At 57.9% G+C, this 19,575-nt stretch overlaps 7 protein-coding genes across 7 annotated transcripts; all 7 read left to right on the forward strand.

Moving 5' to 3' along the window:
• Positions 1 to 830: 830 nt before the first annotated feature.
• Positions 831 to 3,038, forward strand: LSCM1_04240 (uncharacterized protein; the record flags this gene model as incomplete). The annotated part of the gene is made up of 1 exon (XM_067321753.1): positions 831 to 3,038. One exon carries the CDS (start codon positions 831 to 833, stop codon positions 3,036 to 3,038), a length of 2,208 nt encoding a protein of 735 aa, XP_067177984.1.
• A 1,512-nt stretch (positions 3,039 to 4,550) lies between these two features.
• Positions 4,551 to 5,354, forward strand: LSCM1_04241 (uncharacterized protein; the record flags this gene model as incomplete). The annotated part of the gene is made up of 1 exon (XM_067321754.1): positions 4,551 to 5,354. One exon carries the CDS (start codon positions 4,551 to 4,553, stop codon positions 5,352 to 5,354), a length of 804 nt encoding a protein of 267 aa, XP_067177985.1.
• A 1,889-nt stretch (positions 5,355 to 7,243) lies between these two features.
• On the forward strand, positions 7,244 to 8,083 carry LSCM1_04242 (uncharacterized protein; the record flags this gene model as incomplete). The annotated part of the gene is made up of 1 exon (XM_067321755.1): positions 7,244 to 8,083. One exon carries the CDS (start codon positions 7,244 to 7,246, stop codon positions 8,081 to 8,083), a length of 840 nt encoding a protein of 279 aa, XP_067177986.1.
• Positions 8,084 to 8,592: 509 nt separating this feature from the next.
• On the forward strand, positions 8,593 to 9,810 carry LSCM1_04243 (uncharacterized protein; the record flags this gene model as incomplete). Its single annotated transcript, XM_067321756.1, has 1 exon — positions 8,593 to 9,810. The coding sequence occupies one exon, from the start codon at positions 8,593 to 8,595 to the stop codon at positions 9,808 to 9,810; it is 1,218 nt and encodes a 405-aa protein (XP_067177987.1).
• Positions 9,811 to 10,555: 745 nt separating this feature from the next.
• Positions 10,556 to 14,278, forward strand: LSCM1_04244 (uncharacterized protein; the record flags this gene model as incomplete). The annotated part of the gene is made up of 1 exon (XM_067321757.1): positions 10,556 to 14,278. One exon carries the CDS (start codon positions 10,556 to 10,558, stop codon positions 14,276 to 14,278), a length of 3,723 nt encoding a protein of 1,240 aa, XP_067177988.1.
• A 1,283-nt stretch (positions 14,279 to 15,561) lies between these two features.
• Positions 15,562 to 15,948, forward strand: LSCM1_04245 (uncharacterized protein; the record flags this gene model as incomplete). The annotated part of the gene is made up of 1 exon (XM_067321758.1): positions 15,562 to 15,948. One exon carries the CDS (start codon positions 15,562 to 15,564, stop codon positions 15,946 to 15,948), a length of 387 nt encoding a protein of 128 aa, XP_067177989.1.
• Positions 15,949 to 17,783: 1,835 nt separating this feature from the next.
• On the forward strand, positions 17,784 to 18,629 carry LSCM1_04246 (uncharacterized protein; the record flags this gene model as incomplete). The annotated part of the gene is made up of 1 exon (XM_067321759.1): positions 17,784 to 18,629. The coding sequence occupies one exon, from the start codon at positions 17,784 to 17,786 to the stop codon at positions 18,627 to 18,629; it is 846 nt and encodes a 281-aa protein (XP_067177990.1).
• Positions 18,630 to 19,575: the final 946 nt, after the last annotated feature.

Genomic DNA, 19,575 nt, shown 5'->3' on the forward strand with positions numbered 1-19,575 from the left:
ATACGCCTGCTCAGCGTTTCACTGCCGCTGATCTGCTGCTTTGGTGTCTCTGCGAGCGTCTCTCTCTGTGCGCGTGTGTGTCACTGCCTGTACAAGCGGATGAGTGTGCGTCGTGTGTGTTGAGATCGACCCCACCACGCGCGTGCGACACGGTGAGATTTGCTGTCGCCGAACGCCTTCATAAGCGAACCCTGCGTGGAGGGGATGGCGCATATTGGGGCCCGCACGGTCGCTGCGTATCCGACCACAAAATCAGGTGGCCGTGCCTAAACGGCAGCAGCACCGGGAAAGAGAGTGGCGCCGGAGGGCCGAACACGGCCCTTCCCTCCCCTCCCTCCTCCATGTCGCCTTCACCGGGCTTCTCTCTCTCTTTCTCCCTGTGCAACTGATGGGACAGCAGTCACTCCGTCCCCTCCCCCCTTCCATCCTGCACCCACACGCGTACATACACACAACGCTACGCACGCACGCAGGCGGACGGCCGCTGAATGTGGTGCCGTGGCTCCAGTGATGAGCGATGTGTTTTAGGTGCGTAGCCTCTGCCCCTACAAGGAAGCCCCCCCCCCACCCGACCTCTCCCTCTCCTCTGCCCCTGCCTCCCTCTTCTCCCCTCCCCCTCGCCTTCTCCCCCTCCCCATACACGGGAGTCCGTCAGGTTCGCCGTACTCCGTCGACCGCTGGGCCACTGCGCGGCGCTATTCCTTCGCCTCTCTTTTTTTTTTTTGCGCGTTCGCCGTAGTGTGCGCCTCTTTTTTTTCTTTCATTTTGGTTTCGCATTTGCTCTGCGCGCGCAAATTTGTGGGGCGACGTTGGCGCCTCCGCCGTCAGCCATGCACCGGGGCAACCTGCTACTGGGGGCCGACGGCCGTGGCAACTCGAGCTCCGCCACTGTCATGCCGAGCGGCGAGTTGTCGCTCGCCTCGTCGTCTAGCGCCTTCGCCGGCGGCTTTCCGTCGGCAGCCGTGGCAGAGGGTCCCAAGGGGCGGGCCCCAAGCGGCAAGAAGCCTTCCGCGACCCGCAGCGGCCTTCTCGGTTGCGTGAAGCAGCGCATCTTTTCTGAAATGCTCGACCCCGTCGCGGGCCATTACAATATCATTGTGTGCGACAACAAGGGCGCCGAGATCCTCAGCACGTGCGTGCGCATGCACGAGTTGATGGACCACGGTGTGACGCTCGTGGAGGACCTCGGCATGCCGCGGCAGTCGGTCCTCAGTAGCGCCGCAATTTACTTTATCGAGCCGACCGAGGAGTCCGTGTACCGGGTAATGAACGACTGGCACGCGAAGAGCATGTACCGAGAGGCGCACGTCTTCTTCACCTCCCCTTCCTCGGAGCGACTCATTCAGCTCCTGGCCTCGGAGCCACGCCTTGTGCAGGAAATCAAGACGGTGAAGGACATGCTACTCGACTTCGAAGTGCCGGAAAGCTTGCTCTTCAACTTCTGCATATACAGCGACATCCAGAAGCTCTTCTCACGTGACGCGGCGGCCTCCGGCGGGCGCGCGAACATCCTTGGCCAGGTCGCGACGCGCCTCATCTCCCTCTTTTTCACCATTGGTGCCGGCGCACCGACGGTGCAGTACCAGGGCAGCAGCGAACTCGCACAGCAGGCGGCAAACATCTTCGCTCATCAGGCTGCTCTAGCGTTGCGCGCCGACCCGGCCACATTCCGGATATCCAGCACTGGCGCGGCAGCCGGCGGTAGCGCGGCAGATGAGCCTCCGCTGCTCATTCTCGTAGACCGCTCTTTCGACGCAGTAGAGCCGCTGATGCACGAGCGCACGTATCAGTGCCTGCTGCACGACCTCATGCCTCTCGAGAACAACATCTACGAGCAGACCTTCGAGGGCCGATCCGGGGAGGAGAGCAAGCGCCGCTGCACAATCGACGAGCACGACTCGTACTGGTGCCAGTACCGCCACCGGCACTTCCCTCTCTGCCTCGTCGAGTTCCCAAAGAAGTTGCAAGAGTTAATGACCGCTAACCCGGCCCTTGTCACCGGCCTGAGAACATTGAACAGCGGCGACAGAGACGGCAGTAAGCTCGCTCATGTCGGCAGTGCCATCCGTGCCTTGCCGGAGTTTCAGGAGCGACAGGCAAAGCTCTCCCTGCACATCGACATCTGCACCAAGATCATGGACCGCTACAGGAATCAGAAGCTGGCGGACGTGTGCGAGGTGGAGCAGGACATCGCCACCGGGCGACGACCGTTCAAGGAGTTGTATGACAGCATCCACCGCCTCTCGGCGGACGTCTCTCTGCCGCTCTGTGTGCGGGTGCGTCTCATCTTGCTACTGATCGCTGGTACAAACACGCGCGAGTTCTCCGAGGCGAAGAAGCTTATGCTACTTCAGGAGACTGGGCTTAGCAACCAGGCCGACTGCTGCAACTCCCTTTCCATGTTCGTCTCACGAATGGGCCAGCTTCCTCAGGAGGTGGTCGTGCAAGGCACTGACAGCGAGGCGAGCAACGGCGGAAACAGCAAGAGCCCTCTCGGCGCCCTCGTGCGCCGCTCTCTCCGCACGAATCGTACGGGTCTCCCGGACTCGAGCGGGCCGCAGGGCGTCGGCGTGCAGACGAGCGCGAGTAGTGAGAACGGCAACAACGCGAGCGCCTCAGCCACGGATCCGTACCGGAGTCAGGCATACCTGATTCTTAGTGCCGCCACCACTAAAACGCTCAGTACGTCGGACTTCCCCATCTTAAACATCGGCGCCGGTGGCGGGCGCTCTGGCAGCCTTCGCGGGGCACTACAGCAGCGGCGCACACTTCGCGCTGCTGCTGATGGAAACACAGGGGCTGGCTGGGGCGGCCCTACTGGTGGAGACGTCAACCTGACGCTCGATCTCGGCCATGAGGGACAGTTCGCGCTGAAGACGCGACGCCGCATCGTGCTGTTCGTTCTGGGAGGCGTGACCTACGGTGAAGTGCGTGCCGCGTACGAGATCTCGCAGACTGCACATGTGGAGGTGTTTGTGGGTGGCACGTCGCTCCTGACCCCAGACGGATTCCTCTCTAGTCTGAACTCCCTTCGCTAACCCCCCCCAAAAAAAGTAGGGGTGCCCAGTGAAGACCCCTCCGCCCCGCCCTTTCCTCTAAGGCTCCTGAAGCGCAAGTGGAAGAACCGGTGGGCAACATCTGTGGGCGCATGCACACGCTTTCCTGCGCCGATGATCTGAAAGGTCCTTTGTATGTACCATGCGCGCAGTGTCGTGTCGTGCTGCTGCTGTCAAGCATGAAGCTGTGGACGCTTGTGTTTCCCTCGCTGTGTCTGTGTGCGTGTGCGCCGGCGCGGACGAGTGAATTGCCTTAGCCGCGATTCAGGCATTTCTCCTTAGATGTTTATGGGATGACGGCCACGCGCTGCGATGCGTAGGCGTGTGCGTGCGACTCTGTGTATGTGCGTGCCCCTGTTCTTTTGATGTGCCGTTCTCTCTTGCTCGCTGGCGCGAGTTCAGGCTGGCCGACTTGGGTGCCTCCCCCACCCTCTCTCTCCTTCGTTCTTCGCCGAGAGGGTGGGCGGTTGTATTACCCTTCCAGCGTGACCGAGGCTGTGGCGGTCGGCGCTTCGGTGATTCTCTCTCCCGCCCCGCTGCCCCCCTTTTTTTCTTCTGAAGATACAAAAAAAAGATAAATGCCTGTGTGGGTATTGGAGGGGTGGGGGGAAGTGCACCTGTGTGGCGATGAGCGTTGCGCAATCGCTGCCGCTGCTGCTGCTGCTGCTACATCGAGGCACCAAAGAAGCTCTCTCTCATACACACACACACACTGATATGTGCGTATATCTGTACGTGTATTGCAAAGCGCTGCGGATGGGGCTGTCTGCGTGAGAGTGCGTAAGGGGATCGACGAAGGCAGCGATGGGAGTCGGAAAGGGACAGCACAGGAAGGGAAAAAAAATGGCGTTGTCTGTGGCGCTGCTGCGCATCTAACCGGCCTTTTTTGTGTGTGCTGCTCCATGCCGCGCTTGATGTGTGAAGCTGCCCGCGCGACTTTGAGGAATGATTGCCTTGTGGCAAGATGCTGAGTGTATGCCGAGAGAGAGACGGGTACATGGAGGTGACGAGAGTGCGTGGTGGGCTGTGAGTGGCACACACGCGCTATCTCGTGTACGCACGCGTATGCGGCGTTGCTATCCCCCACCCACCCCACAGCAGCCTCATCCCTTTCATCTGAATCCTCACAGACTCCTCTCCCCACGACCCGTGATGGGCCTCTAAACGGGCTCCCTCTCATCGCACCTTTCGAGCCTCTGTACCACTGCAAGCGCGCGCATCAAGGCGCGGACCCTTGCCCACACGTGTGTCCACTACGTGCAGACGGCTCATCACCGCCGCCACCCGCACGGCCCTCCCTGTGCTTTTTTCTTGAAGTCCGACCCCCTCCTTGCACGCCTGCCTGACGGCAACACCCCCACAGAGAGATCTCCAGCGAAGCCGTCGTGCAGCAATCATTGCACTGCGAGAGGAGAGCGTTGCCAGTGCGGCGCCATATTTGTCTCTGTGGCTATCAGCCTTCCGCCTTCCGTTTGTTTTTGCCGCTGCTGAGCAATGCGGTGCCGTACGCTGCCGCTTTTGGGCCGTGATGCGCTCAACGCCGGCAGCTCCATGACCTTGGGGTGCAAGGGCATGCGCCCCTCTCCGGAGCCACATCGTCGGCGAATGCCGTGGACGGCAGCCAAGGAATATGTGCCCGGCGTCGTCTTGAACAGCAAGGAAAAGCTTGTGTTGGATGGGACGCAGCTGGTGGAGCTTGACCATACAGATCGCGCGGCGCAGGTAGACCCGCTTGAAGTGCTGAAGGCCGCCGTGGCAACGCGCGCCTATAACACATCTACCGGGTTCAACATCTTCCAGCTCGCGTCCCAGACGCGTTTTCACGGCCGTGGGCAAAAGTTCTTCCGAGAGGAGTGGCGACAGGGCACTTACGATAAGTACGTGACCTTAGCCGCCATTGACTTCGACCGAGAGGGCAGCAAAGGCACGGCCTACGGCTACATCACATTCCACGGTGAATCGACCACCCGACCTGTCGAGATCGACCACGCTGACACACCGGGCTGGCAGATAGACTACGACGACGACGCCGCAGTCCCCTTTGACGCCGCGGTGCCACCGCCGCCGAGTATTGGCACCGATGTACCGGTAGATCCCTCCCGCTATAGGCTGAAGGCATATCCCTTTTACGATGCACCGAATCCGCCAGAGTTTGTAGAGCGGCTGCTAAAGGACCGCGGTGTGCTACCGGACCTGCCAATGGCCGCCTCGGCGCCTGCAGAAGACGCGGCATCTACCTATGCAGACGGTGCAGGCGCGGACGGCTCGCATCACTACGAGTCAAGAGGCAGCGTTTAAGTCGTGCACAGGCGAAATAAAATGGAATAGAAACAGCGGCGGTGTGTCCGTTGTGCCGGCATTCGCCCTGTTCTCTCTGCTCCCCTCCCCCCTCCCTGTGCGGAGTGGACTTCTCGGATTTGTGTGGCGTTTTTTTTTCATGTTCCAGGGCTTTGTTGGGTGGCGCTGCACGCGTGCAACAGTTGTGGCGCACGAGTGCGAGCGGTTTGCGTGAGAGAAGAAGCGTATCATTCGTCATCTATGCTTTGGTGTGTGTGTGTGTGTACACGCACAGGCGAAAGCGAGGGCTCGTCTGCGTTTAACGTTTTCGTGCTGAAGGGGGTGGGGGTACGCAGTATGCTTAAGGGGCACTGCTGTGATGAGAGGCCCCACCTCTTCTCCCATGCGTAGTCCGACGTGTGTGCTGCGCATCTCATTACGAGCATCTCATGGGCATTCATGCACACACACACACACACACGTTGGCAGTTCAGCCTTACGACTACGCTACTTTGCCTTTCAAGTTGCTTGCAAGCGGTGAAGGAGCGCAGTCGACCCCGCCTCATCCCGTGGCCCTTCCCCCTGCCAGGCTCCGCCGCCAAATCTCATCCTGGCGTATGCGAGACTAGCGCTGTGACGGCGCTGCGCCGCAAACGCCATGTTGAAGCGTTGACTAGTCATTGCCACGGCATACTGTACCACAACAGAGAGGATGCGTAGCTGTATGCGTGTGCGAGTCAGGTGTGGCGGTGGTAACGACACATCCTTTGCTTACGCATCACCCTCATCCCTCCCTCGTGCCACATCAGTTCCCTCTCCATATATATATATGTGTGTGTGTGTGTGTGTGCGTTTGTGCGTTTGTTTCATCTTTGTACGCGCGTGCCATCCACCCTACCGTGCCCTCTTCTGTATGTTCTCCTTACTCTCCCACAGCACTTCACACACAAGGCTCGCAGACACGCGCTCACTCACTCAGAAAAGACTTTCGCAGCACATCTCTACGCTGCCGCCCGCTCTCGCATTCAGCATAAAACAAGCTCATACGCACCTCGCCATTTCACACCATTACTCGAGATGCCGCCTGGCACCTGCGTTCCGGTGCAGGGTCGGCGATGAGCCCGCTGGGCATCGGCGTATCAGCGCCGTACCCCGAGGCCGAACAGTGTCAGCATCTAAAGCGAGTTCGACGGCGTGTGCCGCAGCGACTGGCCCACGGCGCGCAGCGAACGAGGTCACGCACAGCTCCCCATGATCCTCGGCCGCGGGCCTGCCGGTCACGTGGCGGTGGTGGGCTGCAACGTGGCCGGGCTCAAGGTGGGTGCCCGCCTGGTGGGCTCAGGTGCGTTGGGTGCGGCGCGGCTTGGGCCGACCAAACCCAACGCCCAGCAGCCGTGCGCGGCGGTCCCCGCGTCCTCCACGGCTCCGCCACGACGCGTGCGGGGGGTGGGGGTCCCTGGCGCTTTTCGCCAGGGTGGGGGCGCTGCTTGCGCCCTCGGCCGGGGGTGCCCCCCTCCGCTAGGGGGCCAGGGCCCGCCTTCTCGCCGGGCTGTGGGGCTGGGGCCGCCCTCCCCAAAGCAGAGGGGCGCCGCCCCCCCCCGCTCGGCCCCGGCGAGCACCAAAAAAAACGCAGGAACCGCAGGCCCCCCCCCTGACGTGGGGTGTGGGGGAAGAAGCGGAAGGCCACCAGCCCTCCCCGAGACGCCGAGCTACCCCAGCGCTTCCGGAACCGAAACCCCCCACTGCCAAAGGAGAAGCGACCGAGGGCCCACCCACCATCGGCGGGGGCCCCTTCCATGCGCACCCGCTAGCCTTTACTAAAGCTTCTTCTTCCCCCTCATTCGCTATTCCTACCAAAGCAAGAACTCAAATACCAAGGAAAAATTATCATCAACTCGTTGCTGGGGCAAATGGCTTCTGTTCTGCCAGTGACTCTTTGCCAGATGGCTGTCACCCACGAAAAGGCAGCGAATATCAGAAAGGCGGTCATGATGATCACTGAGGCTGCGAAGAGGGGTAGCAAGCTGGCTGTCTTGCCCGAGTGCTTTAACTGCCCATACGGCACCAGATATTTCGACGAGTACTCTGAGGCTCTTGTGCCAGGCAACGAAACATTTGATGCACTGTCACAGTGTGCCAAAAGCAACAACATTTGGGTCGTGGCAGGTAGTGTACCTGAAAAGTCAGTTGAGGGAAAACTATTCAATTCGAGCATGACTTTTGGACCAGATGGAGCGCTGAAGCACGTTCACCGCAAGGTGCATTTGTTCCGCATCAACACTGAGACCGTTCGGTTCGATGAGGGTGAAGTTCTCAGCCCTGGAAATGATGCCACGGCCATCTCGCTCGATGAGCACATAAAGTTCGGCGTTGGTATTTGCTTTGACATTCGATACCCTTTGATGGCTTGGAGATACGCCGAGCAAGGAACCTCCTTCATAGTATACCCAGGCGCCTTCAATATGGTGACAGGCCCAGCACACTGGACGCTGTCAGCCCGTGCGCGCGCTGTCGACAATCAGCAATTCGTGCTTATGTGTTCCCCTGCACGCGATACGTCTGCGGATTACGTGGCTTGGGGTCACTCCATGGTGGTAGATCCCCTCGGTACCATCCTTGCGGAGCTCGATGAAAAGGAGGGGTTCCTTGATGTCGAGGTGGACCCTAGGGTGGTTTCAGACGCTCGCAACCGAATTCCTATATTGAAAGGTGTACGTAATGATCTTTATACGCTACATTGGAAGAAGTAGTCGCTGATTTTTTCCCTTTCGTTTGCTTGGTGGCTGTGTAAGGAGTCATTCTCGGCAGCCTAGTATCGTCTATATTATTTTCGCCACGTGTCACAAGTGTCCTTGCGCATGTCATCCATTTGTATACCAACTATCGTTCAAAAAGGCAACCCTCTCCGATTGCAATGATTGCAACAAACAGCAGCAACAACAAAAACATGACAGGACTCTATCTTGTAGAGGGAGGGAGCATGGTAGGGTTCTCGCATGAGCTACACATTTAGCCAAAAGCAAGGCCCGATATTTACGCTCTCACCCTGCTCGTAGTACAACTTGCTCCAAGAAGTGTTGAAGTGAAGGCAGCCAGCTCGATTATCGAACGTTGGCAATTGCCGTTAGCATGATATTCCCTTCCATCTGGTTTCCGTGGACTTCTATACCTTTTGACAAACCTTCCGATTGCTTTCCTGCCCTCCCATCGCTTTCCCAACGGCTTTCTTGGGTGCACAGAAATGACTAAATCGCTAGCCATGCTTCGCCGCGCGCCGCACCTTGCGCTTTCGTGTGCACTATCGACCCGCAGAAGCACTCATACATCCAAAATATCAGACTTCGCTGCTGTGGATCAACGACAGTGCGAGCAAGGGGTGGTGCAGCCCGCTGAAATCGTGAAGGAGACAGTGTATCAGAACAAAGCTGGGGATGCGCTGAAAAAGAGTACTGTCGATCCAGAGGATGTGAGCGTGATGAACAAAAGGGACATAGAGTATATTGAGCTATGCAAGCTCCGGTACATGTACTCGCAGGATGGACCATTTATAGGCTCGCAGACAAAGGACAGCACACCAGATCAAGTGAGCTTCCGCAAACGTAGACACATTGTTCGCGTTCCTCAACCGGAGATGGAGTACTGCCCAAACGAAACATCATTCAGGCGACTGCCGAAAAACTACATTATCCCAAACGAATTTGAGCTTCGGGCGCTTTATCCGATGTCGACGAGCCTCAAGATTATTGAGGGGAAGGCCGACTGCGTCGATCACAGTGCATTCGACATTAACGCCGATCCATCACCTATTGCATACAGTATGTTGGCACCACCAGATTGGAAGCCGAATATCGAATACCCATACATGGTTGTGCTGCCTGACCACCGCGGAATTCCTCGAGACTTCGAGGATGTGTGCGCCAACTTCTTCGAGCGCCCTGCTCATTACGAATTGATGACGCAACAAAGATGGGTAATTCTATCTCCCGTTGTGAACCTCCGGCATAATCTCCAAATTCCTGTGGAAGGCGTGGTTGCAAGATTCTGCGATTGGGTGATGGACAACTTCCGCGTCGAGAATGGGAAAGTGCATCTTTTCGGCAAAGGCAATGGTGGCTATGTTGCCCTGCGAACAGTCCTAGAGTACAGGGACGTGGCTCTTAGTGTCACCGCTATTCTAGGCCGAAACGGTTCTCCTTTCAGACCACTCGATCGAGCGCAAGATAAAGTGAAGAACTACAACGGTGTCCACAGTCTTGTGTATGTACCTGGGCTGCTGAGGAAACAGGACTGGTACTACAAGTTCAAGTTCATGCTAGATATGGCGCGGGTGCGCCCACCTCTCCGAAATGTTCATTTTGCTGATGTACGGGATCATCAGGTGTACTACGCCATCAACCCGCTCGAGTTTTGGAATTATATGGCATATTTTCGCAAGTACAATATGAAGATGATAACCGAGAGTGGCTATTCCGTTTAGGTGGGACTGGCAGTATGCTAGGCCAAGTGCGAGGTTTGGGGTCTTAGCTGGTGCGATCGCTCCTTTTTATTGCTCGCTGTCGTTGTTTGACATGTGCATGCGAATGAGGAGACCTCATGATGCCGAAGTCATGAGTGCTCCTTGAATTTACTGCTTTGCCCCACAAGAAGTTAGCCTGCTCTCGCAGCTTCTCAGTGCTGACCGAGAAGCGCGCACAGATCGGAGAAGGAAATGAATTTATACGTGGACGCTACGCATTTCTCATTCGTCAGCCTATATCACGCGTGCGAGGGCGGGGCTGCCTTACCTGTCATGTGCGGTGCTGCGCAAGTTGCACCATATTGACCTTTTCGGTCGCATGATACTCTCCTGATCTCGTTCTAAACACCTCACCAACAGCTGAGGCCTTGTAGTTCGCTGGTACTTCTCTGCTTTTTTTCTTGTACTCCTTACTGCTTGCGTTTTCTCGCGTATGCTTTGGGCGTAGGTGTGCGTGTGCACACTATAATTATTAGGTTTCTGATCTTTTCAGTTTTCACTGAGCAACCTCCCCTATAGAAATCTTTACAAGCCAAGTAGGGATCAACAGCGAGCACACTGCGTATTCTCCTACCGTTTTTTTTTCGTGCTGCCTATTGCGCACGGCTCACGGTTCATTAGACCGTACAAGTTTTAAGGCCGAGAGATACCAGGTAGCGCCCGGGGCGTGAGGGAGGCACAGAGATCATACACGATTCATAGAACCATGATAGGCTACGAGGGCCGCCGCGCTCTGCTGGACGACGCAGACGAATGGGTAAATATTCCATTTGTGGTGCGCGAGTTCATGAAGCAGCTGAATGACGAAGCGCAAGCGTCCCGTGCCATGATGGAGACACTACGACGAGAGCAAAAGGAGAACAACCTGCTGCTCCGTCGAGTAATGCAAAAGCAGGCAGATCTTGACATTGACAACACGCGTAATATTATGTCCCTGAGCCACCAGGCCTCCAGAGCTGCTCTCCACTCGACGGAGAAGCGGCATGCAGAGCAGCTTCAATCTCTACGGAAGAAGACAGAACGACTTGAGGACAAGATGCAGCACATTTCTGCACAGGTTGAAGAGTTGTCACAAGTTGCCCTCTCCTCCGCCAGTACCGGCAGCGCCTTTGGCGAGTTGAAAGGACTTGTCACGACACTGAACACGAAAACGGAAACAACGGAGAGACTGCTCAGAGATCACATAGATGCCTACACCGTGGGCCAAAAGTCCACAGAATCGCTGGTCAATGCGGCTGCGCTAGCAGCCGTCACAGACTTCCAGAAAGCTCTCAAAGATCAGTTGAACATCTACAGGGCAGAACAAAGTGGCCTGGAGAAGAGTTTGAGGCTTCTTCAAGAGGCCTCCACCTCTCAAAAGGAGGAAAGTAGCAGAATTCGCGGCATATGTGGGGAGCTTTCGCAGGTCCTGGAGGCGGATAGAAAGACAAGCACAGATCGTCTCACATCGTGCTTTAATACGGTGGAGAAGCTCGAGAAGCTGTGCGTTGCTCATCACGCCGCACTAGAAGCGCGTTTGAAGCGTACGGAAGAAGCCTGTGTTGAGCGCGAGTCCATAGCACGAGAGGAAGCCAAATCTCTATATGCTGAACTTCGAGGCGTTGTGAAAGGGGACCAGGCCGAAACGCAGCAGCGATGCTACGAGTTGGCTGAGGAGTTGCGAATGGTAAAAGAACAGCAGCGACGCCTCACGGAGCAGCTGACAGCTGCAAACCATGAGAGCGAGTCGGTAGCACAACGTGGCGTGAAGCAGATCAAAGATATCGCTGCGCGCCTTGCTAGTTTGGAGACGGAGGTGGAGCAGTTTAGTTCCAGCTTTGTGGCTCGCCGCGACCATCAGAAGGAGCAGCGTCAGACTCAGGATTCCCTGGATGCGGTTAGGAGCTCGGTAACAGACACCGTGGCGTCTTTTCAGGCTCAGGTGCAGCACCTTGCCGCGTCTCTCAAGACAATGCGGGCTGAGCAAGGGGAGGATAATGATTGGCTACACAACGAGTTGGGCCGCATCGGTACGATTGTAGGCTACGCGTCACAGCAGCATGGAAAGCAGGAGAGGCAAGTTACGTCTTTATGCGAAATCGTGCATAATCTCTCAGTCGCTGTGGAGGGGCTTCAGAAGGGGTGCGGCACCGCTGCTGCACCTTCTTCCGCGCCTGCTGCTTCAGTAGTGCAAGCGAACCCACCTGAAGGCGGCACAAAGACTGAGGTTCCAGCAGCATGGGAAACGTGGCGGCTGACCCTCGTGAAGGATATCGAGGAGAAGATTGCGGCGGCTGTGCCGCAGAACACACAGCCGCACGCGTCGCCGCCTGTGCTTGAGCGCGTGTCTCAGCAGCTGAACGAGCTGACTGCGAAGGTGGACGGCGGAGCCAAGTACACACACGCCATTATCTCGCAACAGATGGATCAGATGCGGCAGACAGTGAAAGATGAGGTGACGCACCAGTTGCAGTCGCACTCAGCATTGCGAGAGGCAGCGCCGGCGTTGGTTGAGGTGGAGGCGGTGAAGCGCCGTGTGGCGGGGATCGAGCTAGACCTGCAGACCCTGTCAACACGCGCTGAACGATCGCACACGGACTCTGAAGGTGGAAACCTCTCCTCTGCTAACGCAGTGGTGCAACGCCTTCATGAGGTCGAGGAGGCGGTAGACGACTTCAGGCGTCGGCTGCTAGAGCTTGGTGAGCACGTGATTGGTGTTGATCAGCGGAGCAGCGAACTCGCACGAAGCGGCTATGACATGGAAGCACAGCTGCAGGACCAGCAGCGCATAGCGCTCAAGCTAGGCGCCGATCTGACGGAGGCGCTGGAGAGGCTACTACAAACGGAGCAGTCTCTTTCCCGCTATCAAAGCATGATGACACTGCAGTTGTCGGAGGTGCGCGCCTGCTTGGAGAAGTGGAAGTGTGATGCAGCAGCGGCACCAACTGCGGCTGCGCCGTCAGTAGAGCCGTCAGCGAGAGTTCAGAATGGGGTTGCTTCTTCTGGAGCGAACGCCGACGGCGCTCTAATGAGTAGAAGTGCGAGCGTTGCCCATTTGACGGAAACAGTGGAGCGCCTTTGCGCGCAGGTGACTCGAATGGAGGCAGAGACACTACAGGCGGTGCGAGCCGATCTTGAAGCAATACGAAACGAGGGCACTGCTGCGACTGTGCCGAAGATTAGAACGGACGACGCGTATCCGACCTCCTCCGCCGCTCTCGACGCGGAGGGAGTGCACGCCATCTACGAAAAGCTTCAACGCCGCCTTGGCGTTGAGGAGTCGTCGCGTCGTGAGGCGGAAGCGACGTTACGCGCAGTCGAGGCACGGCTGCTTGCCGTGGAGACGTGTGTTTCGGAGCTGCTGTCCTCTCCTACCCACGGAACGTCCCCACCCGCGGGTGACGCAGGCTTGGCGGCCACCAAAGCGGCCGTGGCAAACTTCTCTGATGAGCTGGCGCGGTGCCATGAGCGACTTGACTCGATCCAGGAGCAGCTCAGTAGCAGCGCGTGCCGTTGCTCCAGTAATGGTGAGTGTGCCCGTGAACTTGAGAGGGAGGCCCAGCGCCAGGACGTGCATCATCTGCAGCAGCAGCTGGGGCAGTTGCAAGGGAGCATGCATGCCTTTGTAGCGTCGCAGCTGCGCACAGAGATGTGTGGGGTAAAGCCGACCTTGATTGAGGCTGCTGCGGCTGCTGCTGTCCTCTGCTGCGAGGACATGCTGAGGGCATCTGCTGCCTCCGCTGCCACAGCGGTGGATGCGCAAGCCTACACAGAAGGGTTAAGGTCGCTGCGGGTCGCCGTGGAGGAGATCCAGCGCAGACTCGAAGAGCGCATCTCGTCTGTACTTGAGGGCCGCCACCGCGTCGAGAACATAGAGCAGGAGCTTCGCACTGCGGCTGAAGGCCTCAAAGCGTTGGAGAAGACGCAGTCGGAGCTGCGCTGTGGTCTGGAAAGCGCACTATCGGCTCACGAATCGCACCAGCGCGACTTGTCGCGGCAGCTAGAGGCCGTCGTGAGAAGCATGGAGGCGAACATCGAAGAAGTGCGTGCAGAGGTGCAGAAGCCGACTGCCGTGCCAACGGCTGAGCCTGGTGAGGTGAATGGCTGTGTAGAGAAGCTCTCTGATGATGAGAAAGCGGCTTGGGCAGCGGAGGTCGTCAACTCGATGGAGGCAACGTACTACACGCGGACACTTCTTGAGGAGCGACTGGAGAACATATGGTCTTCCATGATCAGTCTCCTCACACGCAAGGAGGACGTCAGCGCCGTGCACGAAAAGCTCAACGGCCTCCATCAGCTTATGCAGGAGGAGCTGCAGATCGAGCTGCAGAGACTTGAGGAGCAGATGGCGAATCAGCTGGCGGAGAAGGTTAGCTTGGCAAACTTGCAGGACATCCTGGAGCGCCACATCGCCAACTCGGACACCGACTCGGATGGCGCTGTCCTGTGAGGAGGATGCGCACAAGGATGCACTTGGTGCCGTACGAGGGAGAGAGAGTGGGAGGGGGGGGTGAATATTTCGTCTACACAAGATGAGGGAGAAAGTATTGTGGGTGTGGGTGTACGCCAATGCGCTTTATTGGCCTTGCCTTCACTTGCTTTCTCCTCTCCCTCCGCTTCTCTGAATATATATATATATATGTGTGGGTGTGTGGCTCGAGACTGGACTCGTGCCCGCTTACCTCCTTCCCTCTCCTTCCTTCCCCTCACCCATGATCGAGTACACGAGCTGCCCGTGGGTTTATGTGCGTCGACATGCGCTCTTGGAGCTGAGGAGTGACGGAGCATGCCAGGGTACTGCCGCAGCTACTTCGATAGAGCTGTTCGGTTCGCGTTTCTTCTCTCTCCTGTGAGGCGGTTCCTGCGGTTGCTACTTGGATTCCCCCCCCCCCCCACTCTCCTCTCGTGTGTCGTCGCTGCCTTCTGTACATTCCTTGTTGGACCCAGTCCGCCCACCGCCTGCCTTGCCACTGCGGGTACTGCGGCAGCCTCATCCCTCGACACGATGAGCGACTGCTTCTGCGCTGTGTGGTCTCTGCCCCCATCTCCTCCCCATCGGGGTGCAGAAACAAAAATGAGGAGGAGGGGGCCGCCGCCCTCTGCTTAGCGCCATTCCCTCTGCTTTCCTTTTCACCACAGCCTTGCTGATCGAGGGTGATGGTGAACTGCACGGAGAGATGCGTCCCACGTCTAAGGTCGCCCTCTCCCCTTTCAACTATCGCATGACGCTCCTGTTATCTGCCTGTGTACTCGTGCCTGCTTGCGTCCTCACCATGCCGCAACGCTGTCTTTTCCCAACTTTGAATGCAGCAGCTCATGTACCTCGACTAGATCGTGAGTGCGTGCACGAATGCCCTTTCCCTCTGCCTTTGCTTTTTCCTCTCGTTCGACAGCACCGTACTTTTCTTCGCCCACTTTCGTTCTCAGATTTCTCTTGGGCGGCTTTGAGGCAGCGTCCGAGGATCACTCTGCTGTGACCGCCATCGACTAGGCGCGTACATACACACCACCACCGCGGCCACACACATACACACAGACACACACTGGTGCTTGCCTACCTGATCGCTTGAGGGTCTCAGTGGGCATTATCAACGGCAGCTTCCTCACCTACACATACCCCCCCTCGTAGTGTCCACGACTCCACTCCGTTGAAAGTAAGGGCCGGAGACATCTGCGCACCTCCTCGGCCTCCCCCTTTTTTTGAAGTTCTTTCCTGCAGCAGTGATAGGAACGATGTTCGGACGCCGTGTTTTCGGCAGTACAGCCATACCACGCACTATGTATGTGCGGCTGCACATCAGTTCGCCAGCGCAGGCGACTCGCATGCTGCCGGCGCTGGTGCCGCTGACGCCGTCGCTGTCGCAGTCTGTGGGCGGCATGGCGAACGCTCTAGCGCAGGGCACCGCGGAGTCCATGCCAAGGTTAGAGGTGGGGGAGCAGGACCCTGCGTCGCTCAAGGCCCTTTTGGAGAGCATTTCCCCACTGCAGTTGGGGTTTTCACGCTTGTTTGAATTATGGGGCATTGTCCGGGCAACCGTAATGACGAATATCATACAGGGGAGGGCGAATGCTCGCTGTAGCACCTTTTTGGTTGCTGCGGATGGGGGCCAACTGGTGTGAGTTGTGTGGCGCAGGAACAAGAAGGCACGCGACACACGCGCGCGTGTTGGGCGTTCCTTCAGCACTTCCACAGCGTTGATCAATCGCGGGACCCACTCTCTCTCTCTCCCTCCCTTCCCCTCCCCCTCCAACCGTTCCTTTCTAGTGTAAACGATTCTCTTGAAATATATATATATATATATTTTCCTCCCCCTTACGTCTCGATCTCTGCCTCTCCGATTTGCATCCCACTGCGCCCGCCCGCCCGCCCGTCCGCCCGTCTGCCCCTCCTCCGTCTCTCCCCTCTTTCTTTCGAGAAGTTTCGAACCCGCTTCCCCCCTGTCGCGTCCCTTGTCAAGCGTTGCGAAGGGGTGCCGGCGCCTGCTGCGACAAGATGGGAGAGGCAGAGGCGTGGGAGGGGCACAGCTTCGGCTGTTCTGCTTGTCGAGTAGTGGCATTCGAGCGAATCTGCGTGTGTTCTGGGCTGCTGTGTCTCTCTGTACGCGCTGCATCTGCAGGAAAGGCAACGGCGAGGGAGGGAGGGAGGGTTGTCGGCTGTTACGGAGTCAGAAGTGGAGGCTACAGGTGGTCACAGATTATTTTTTTTTCGTCTGCGTTGTTCGCTTTCGTGCATTTTTTTCGCTGGGCTCTCCTTGGATGTGGTGCGTCCTATTTCTGCGCGTGTGTGTGTGTCTGTCTGTCTGCCTGTCTCTGTTTCTCTCTCGCTGTTTCTGTCTCCTCGTGTAGATGTCTGTCTCTCTCTCTCTCTGTGCCTGCCGCAGTCATTCACTTTACACTGTGGCCGCGCTCTTGGTTTGTTTGGCTCTCGCCTCCACTCCGCCGCATTGACCCTCTTCCCCTTTTTTCGTTTGTTTTGGTAACAATAACCGAGGCGGTCGCACCTAATCAAGACGAGCACGATGAACAGCGGCTGCGATCGGGGTGGTGGTGGTGGGGAGAAGGCTAGAAGCGCTCACGGGCACTGCCTAGGTGAACAATGGCGGTGCCCGTGAGACAGCCTTCTTGTGTGAAGGCTGTGCAAGTATTCGGCATAGGACGCTAGATGATCGGGTGGTAGTGATGATGGGGGCGAACAGCGCCACCCGTGGCAACTCTTCTTCGCCTTTCTTCACATATGCCACTCTTACTGCTGCGTTACCCGACGCTCTTACCTCCCTCTCTTTCCATCGTGCCCACTCCGACGTGTGCGCGCATGTCCGTTCCGAGCGAGCGAGTGACAGAATCGTCAAATGCCTGCGTGTGTGTGCGCGCCAACTCTCTGACCTTTCTCCTCGGCGAACCATTCCACGACCCTTTTCCCCCCTCTCATGACTTCTTCCCCCCCTCCGCCACCACTCTCTGGGATTCTGCCGCTATAGCGTCTTCGCCAAGCGGCTACCACGATCACTGTTACCACTGCTAAGCTTGGTGGCTGGGGGCTTGTAGCCGGGTGCATGCAGAGCCTGAAGAGCGCGCATATCGGCCCACCTATATACATACACTTGTGTGCACGTCTTACGTCTCCCTCTTTCCCCAGTCCACCATTCCGCTCTGGATACATACATTTGCGTGGGCGCGTGCGCCTCCGCTTTTACGGCTACGCTGTCGTGGAGGACCTATCCGCAGCCATACGCTGTGGCTTTCTCCTCTCCCCTTCCCCCCTCTCTCCCTCTGGGCTCAGTCGCAGCCCGCTAGATCGCACAAATAGATTGATAGACACACATTCACAGAGAGAGAAAGAGCTACCTTGTATACCGTAGCCCAAAGCCCGTCGTTCCCGCCTTGGCCCTTTCGTCTGTTCTCCTTCCTGTGTAGCTGTCCTGGCGCTCTTTCAAGACACCGCAGCTGCAAGCCGAATGCCCAACCCATACAGCGGCAACGAAAAGGCGGCGGCCTATGTCAATTACTACGCCTCCCCACGTATGGTGAACAACTCGGTTAATCGTCTCTATTACGGCGGGGTAGAACGCAAGAAGCAGGCGGAGGCACGCGCGATGGAGGAGGCGTACCCACCGACCCCGTCAGCTCGCCGCTCTCCTGCGCAGCTGGAAGCCTACCTGCATAACTGCGTTCAAGGAGAGCTATTGCGCCGACAGCAGCACCGGGCGGCGCTGCAGCAGGAGCTGTATCCGGACGTCGAGGAGACGCCGCGGTACCTCTCTAGGAAGGAGATGGCGCATCACATCCACCACATGTACGACGAGGCGCTGAAGGTGCGCCGGGCACGGGAGGCAGAGCTGCGCCGCATCTTCGGCACGGACAAGGATGCCGAGGAGATCAAGAAGGAGACGGTCTACCAGTATCAGCGTCTGCCAGCGTCCACGGCGCGATCGATGGCGGGGTCGTCGCCTAGGTCGGGTCCCTCAACCCGTGGCCACAGCCGCGGCAACGCCGACCTTGACACAGTTGCCGACTACTGCAAGAAGCTAGAGAAAGGGTGGCGGCCGCCGTCGGCGTCGGTCGAGCGCGACGACAATCGGCGCCTCCTCGTGTCCCAATACGACTACTACGCTGACCCTCGTAAGTACACCGAGCTGATGTTGAAGCCGCGGCCGTTGACGGCGAAGGAGCGGGCGGCGCTGCAGGCGCGGCTGGAGCTACTGTCCCGTCCAATCCGAGTAAACCCCCCTGCTGTGCAGCGTGATGAGGAGGGGGGACAGCCGCCGTTCCGTGTCAGCCGCAAGGTTCTCTACGACGATTGAAGGAAGCACACCCTTGCATGCGCAAATGAGCGTGCTGTGTACCCGCTGTAGCGGTTAGGGACATACGCACCATGCCCGTGCCCTCTCTCACCATGTGTGTGCGTGCTGGCAGATGAAAGGCGGGATGAGGGCCGCCTGGATTTCTCTCCCCCCTCCCTCTCTCCCTGTCTCCCTGTCTGCCTGTCTCTCTCTCTCTTGCTGATCTCCTTGCCGCTTTCCCCACTTTTCACACTGACGAGTGCACGCCTCGTCATTGTGTGTGTGTGGATGTGTGCGTTGGATAGCTAGACTTTTTTTGTGCGCGTGCGCGTCTCGGTGGTGTGCTAAGCTTTGTGCTGGGTACTCATGCGCCTCGCCGTGTCTCCCGCCTTGTTGCGCACTGCAGCGTCGCTCTCCACAGAGACGGGGGCACAAGGAGAACCGATGCCGTAAAGTGGGAAAGAAAGCTGAGTGGCGTGGCGCTCTGAGGTGGAGAAGGGCTTCGGCCACGCAGTGGGGACGGGGCAAGGAGGATGTGGTGTGGAGGAAAGGGGGCCACTCCAACTCTTTTACTCACGTACCTCCTTCGCCTCTTCTTCGCCTTTGTTACGGAGAGATGCACACGAGGGCGGTGACGGGGGACGGTTTGCGGTGATGGTGGTTGGCGCATGGTTGAGGAGGGCTGGGGCCCATCTGCTTGAGGCTCCTGCTGTGCGCCTGCCTTTCCTGTGCTCATGCTGACTCGATTGAATGGGCAGCGGTAGCTGAGGCATTCGCATGTGCCCCCCCCCCCATGCACACACTCTTTCCGTTTACTGCTACTCCACATGCCCCTCTTTCAATCGCCCCGCTCCTGTTTTCCTTGCTTGCCTCTCCTTTTATGCATGTCCTCGCGTGCATACACACACACACACATATACATCTCCACTATCGTCCACATTGCCGCACTCCCCCGGCTCGAACCAAC

Source organism: Leishmania martiniquensis, chromosome 26, assembly GCF_017916325.1.
Source record: "Leishmania martiniquensis isolate LSCM1 chromosome 26, whole genome shotgun sequence".
NCBI classification, from domain to species: Eukaryota; Euglenozoa; class Kinetoplastea; order Trypanosomatida; family Trypanosomatidae; genus Leishmania; species Leishmania martiniquensis.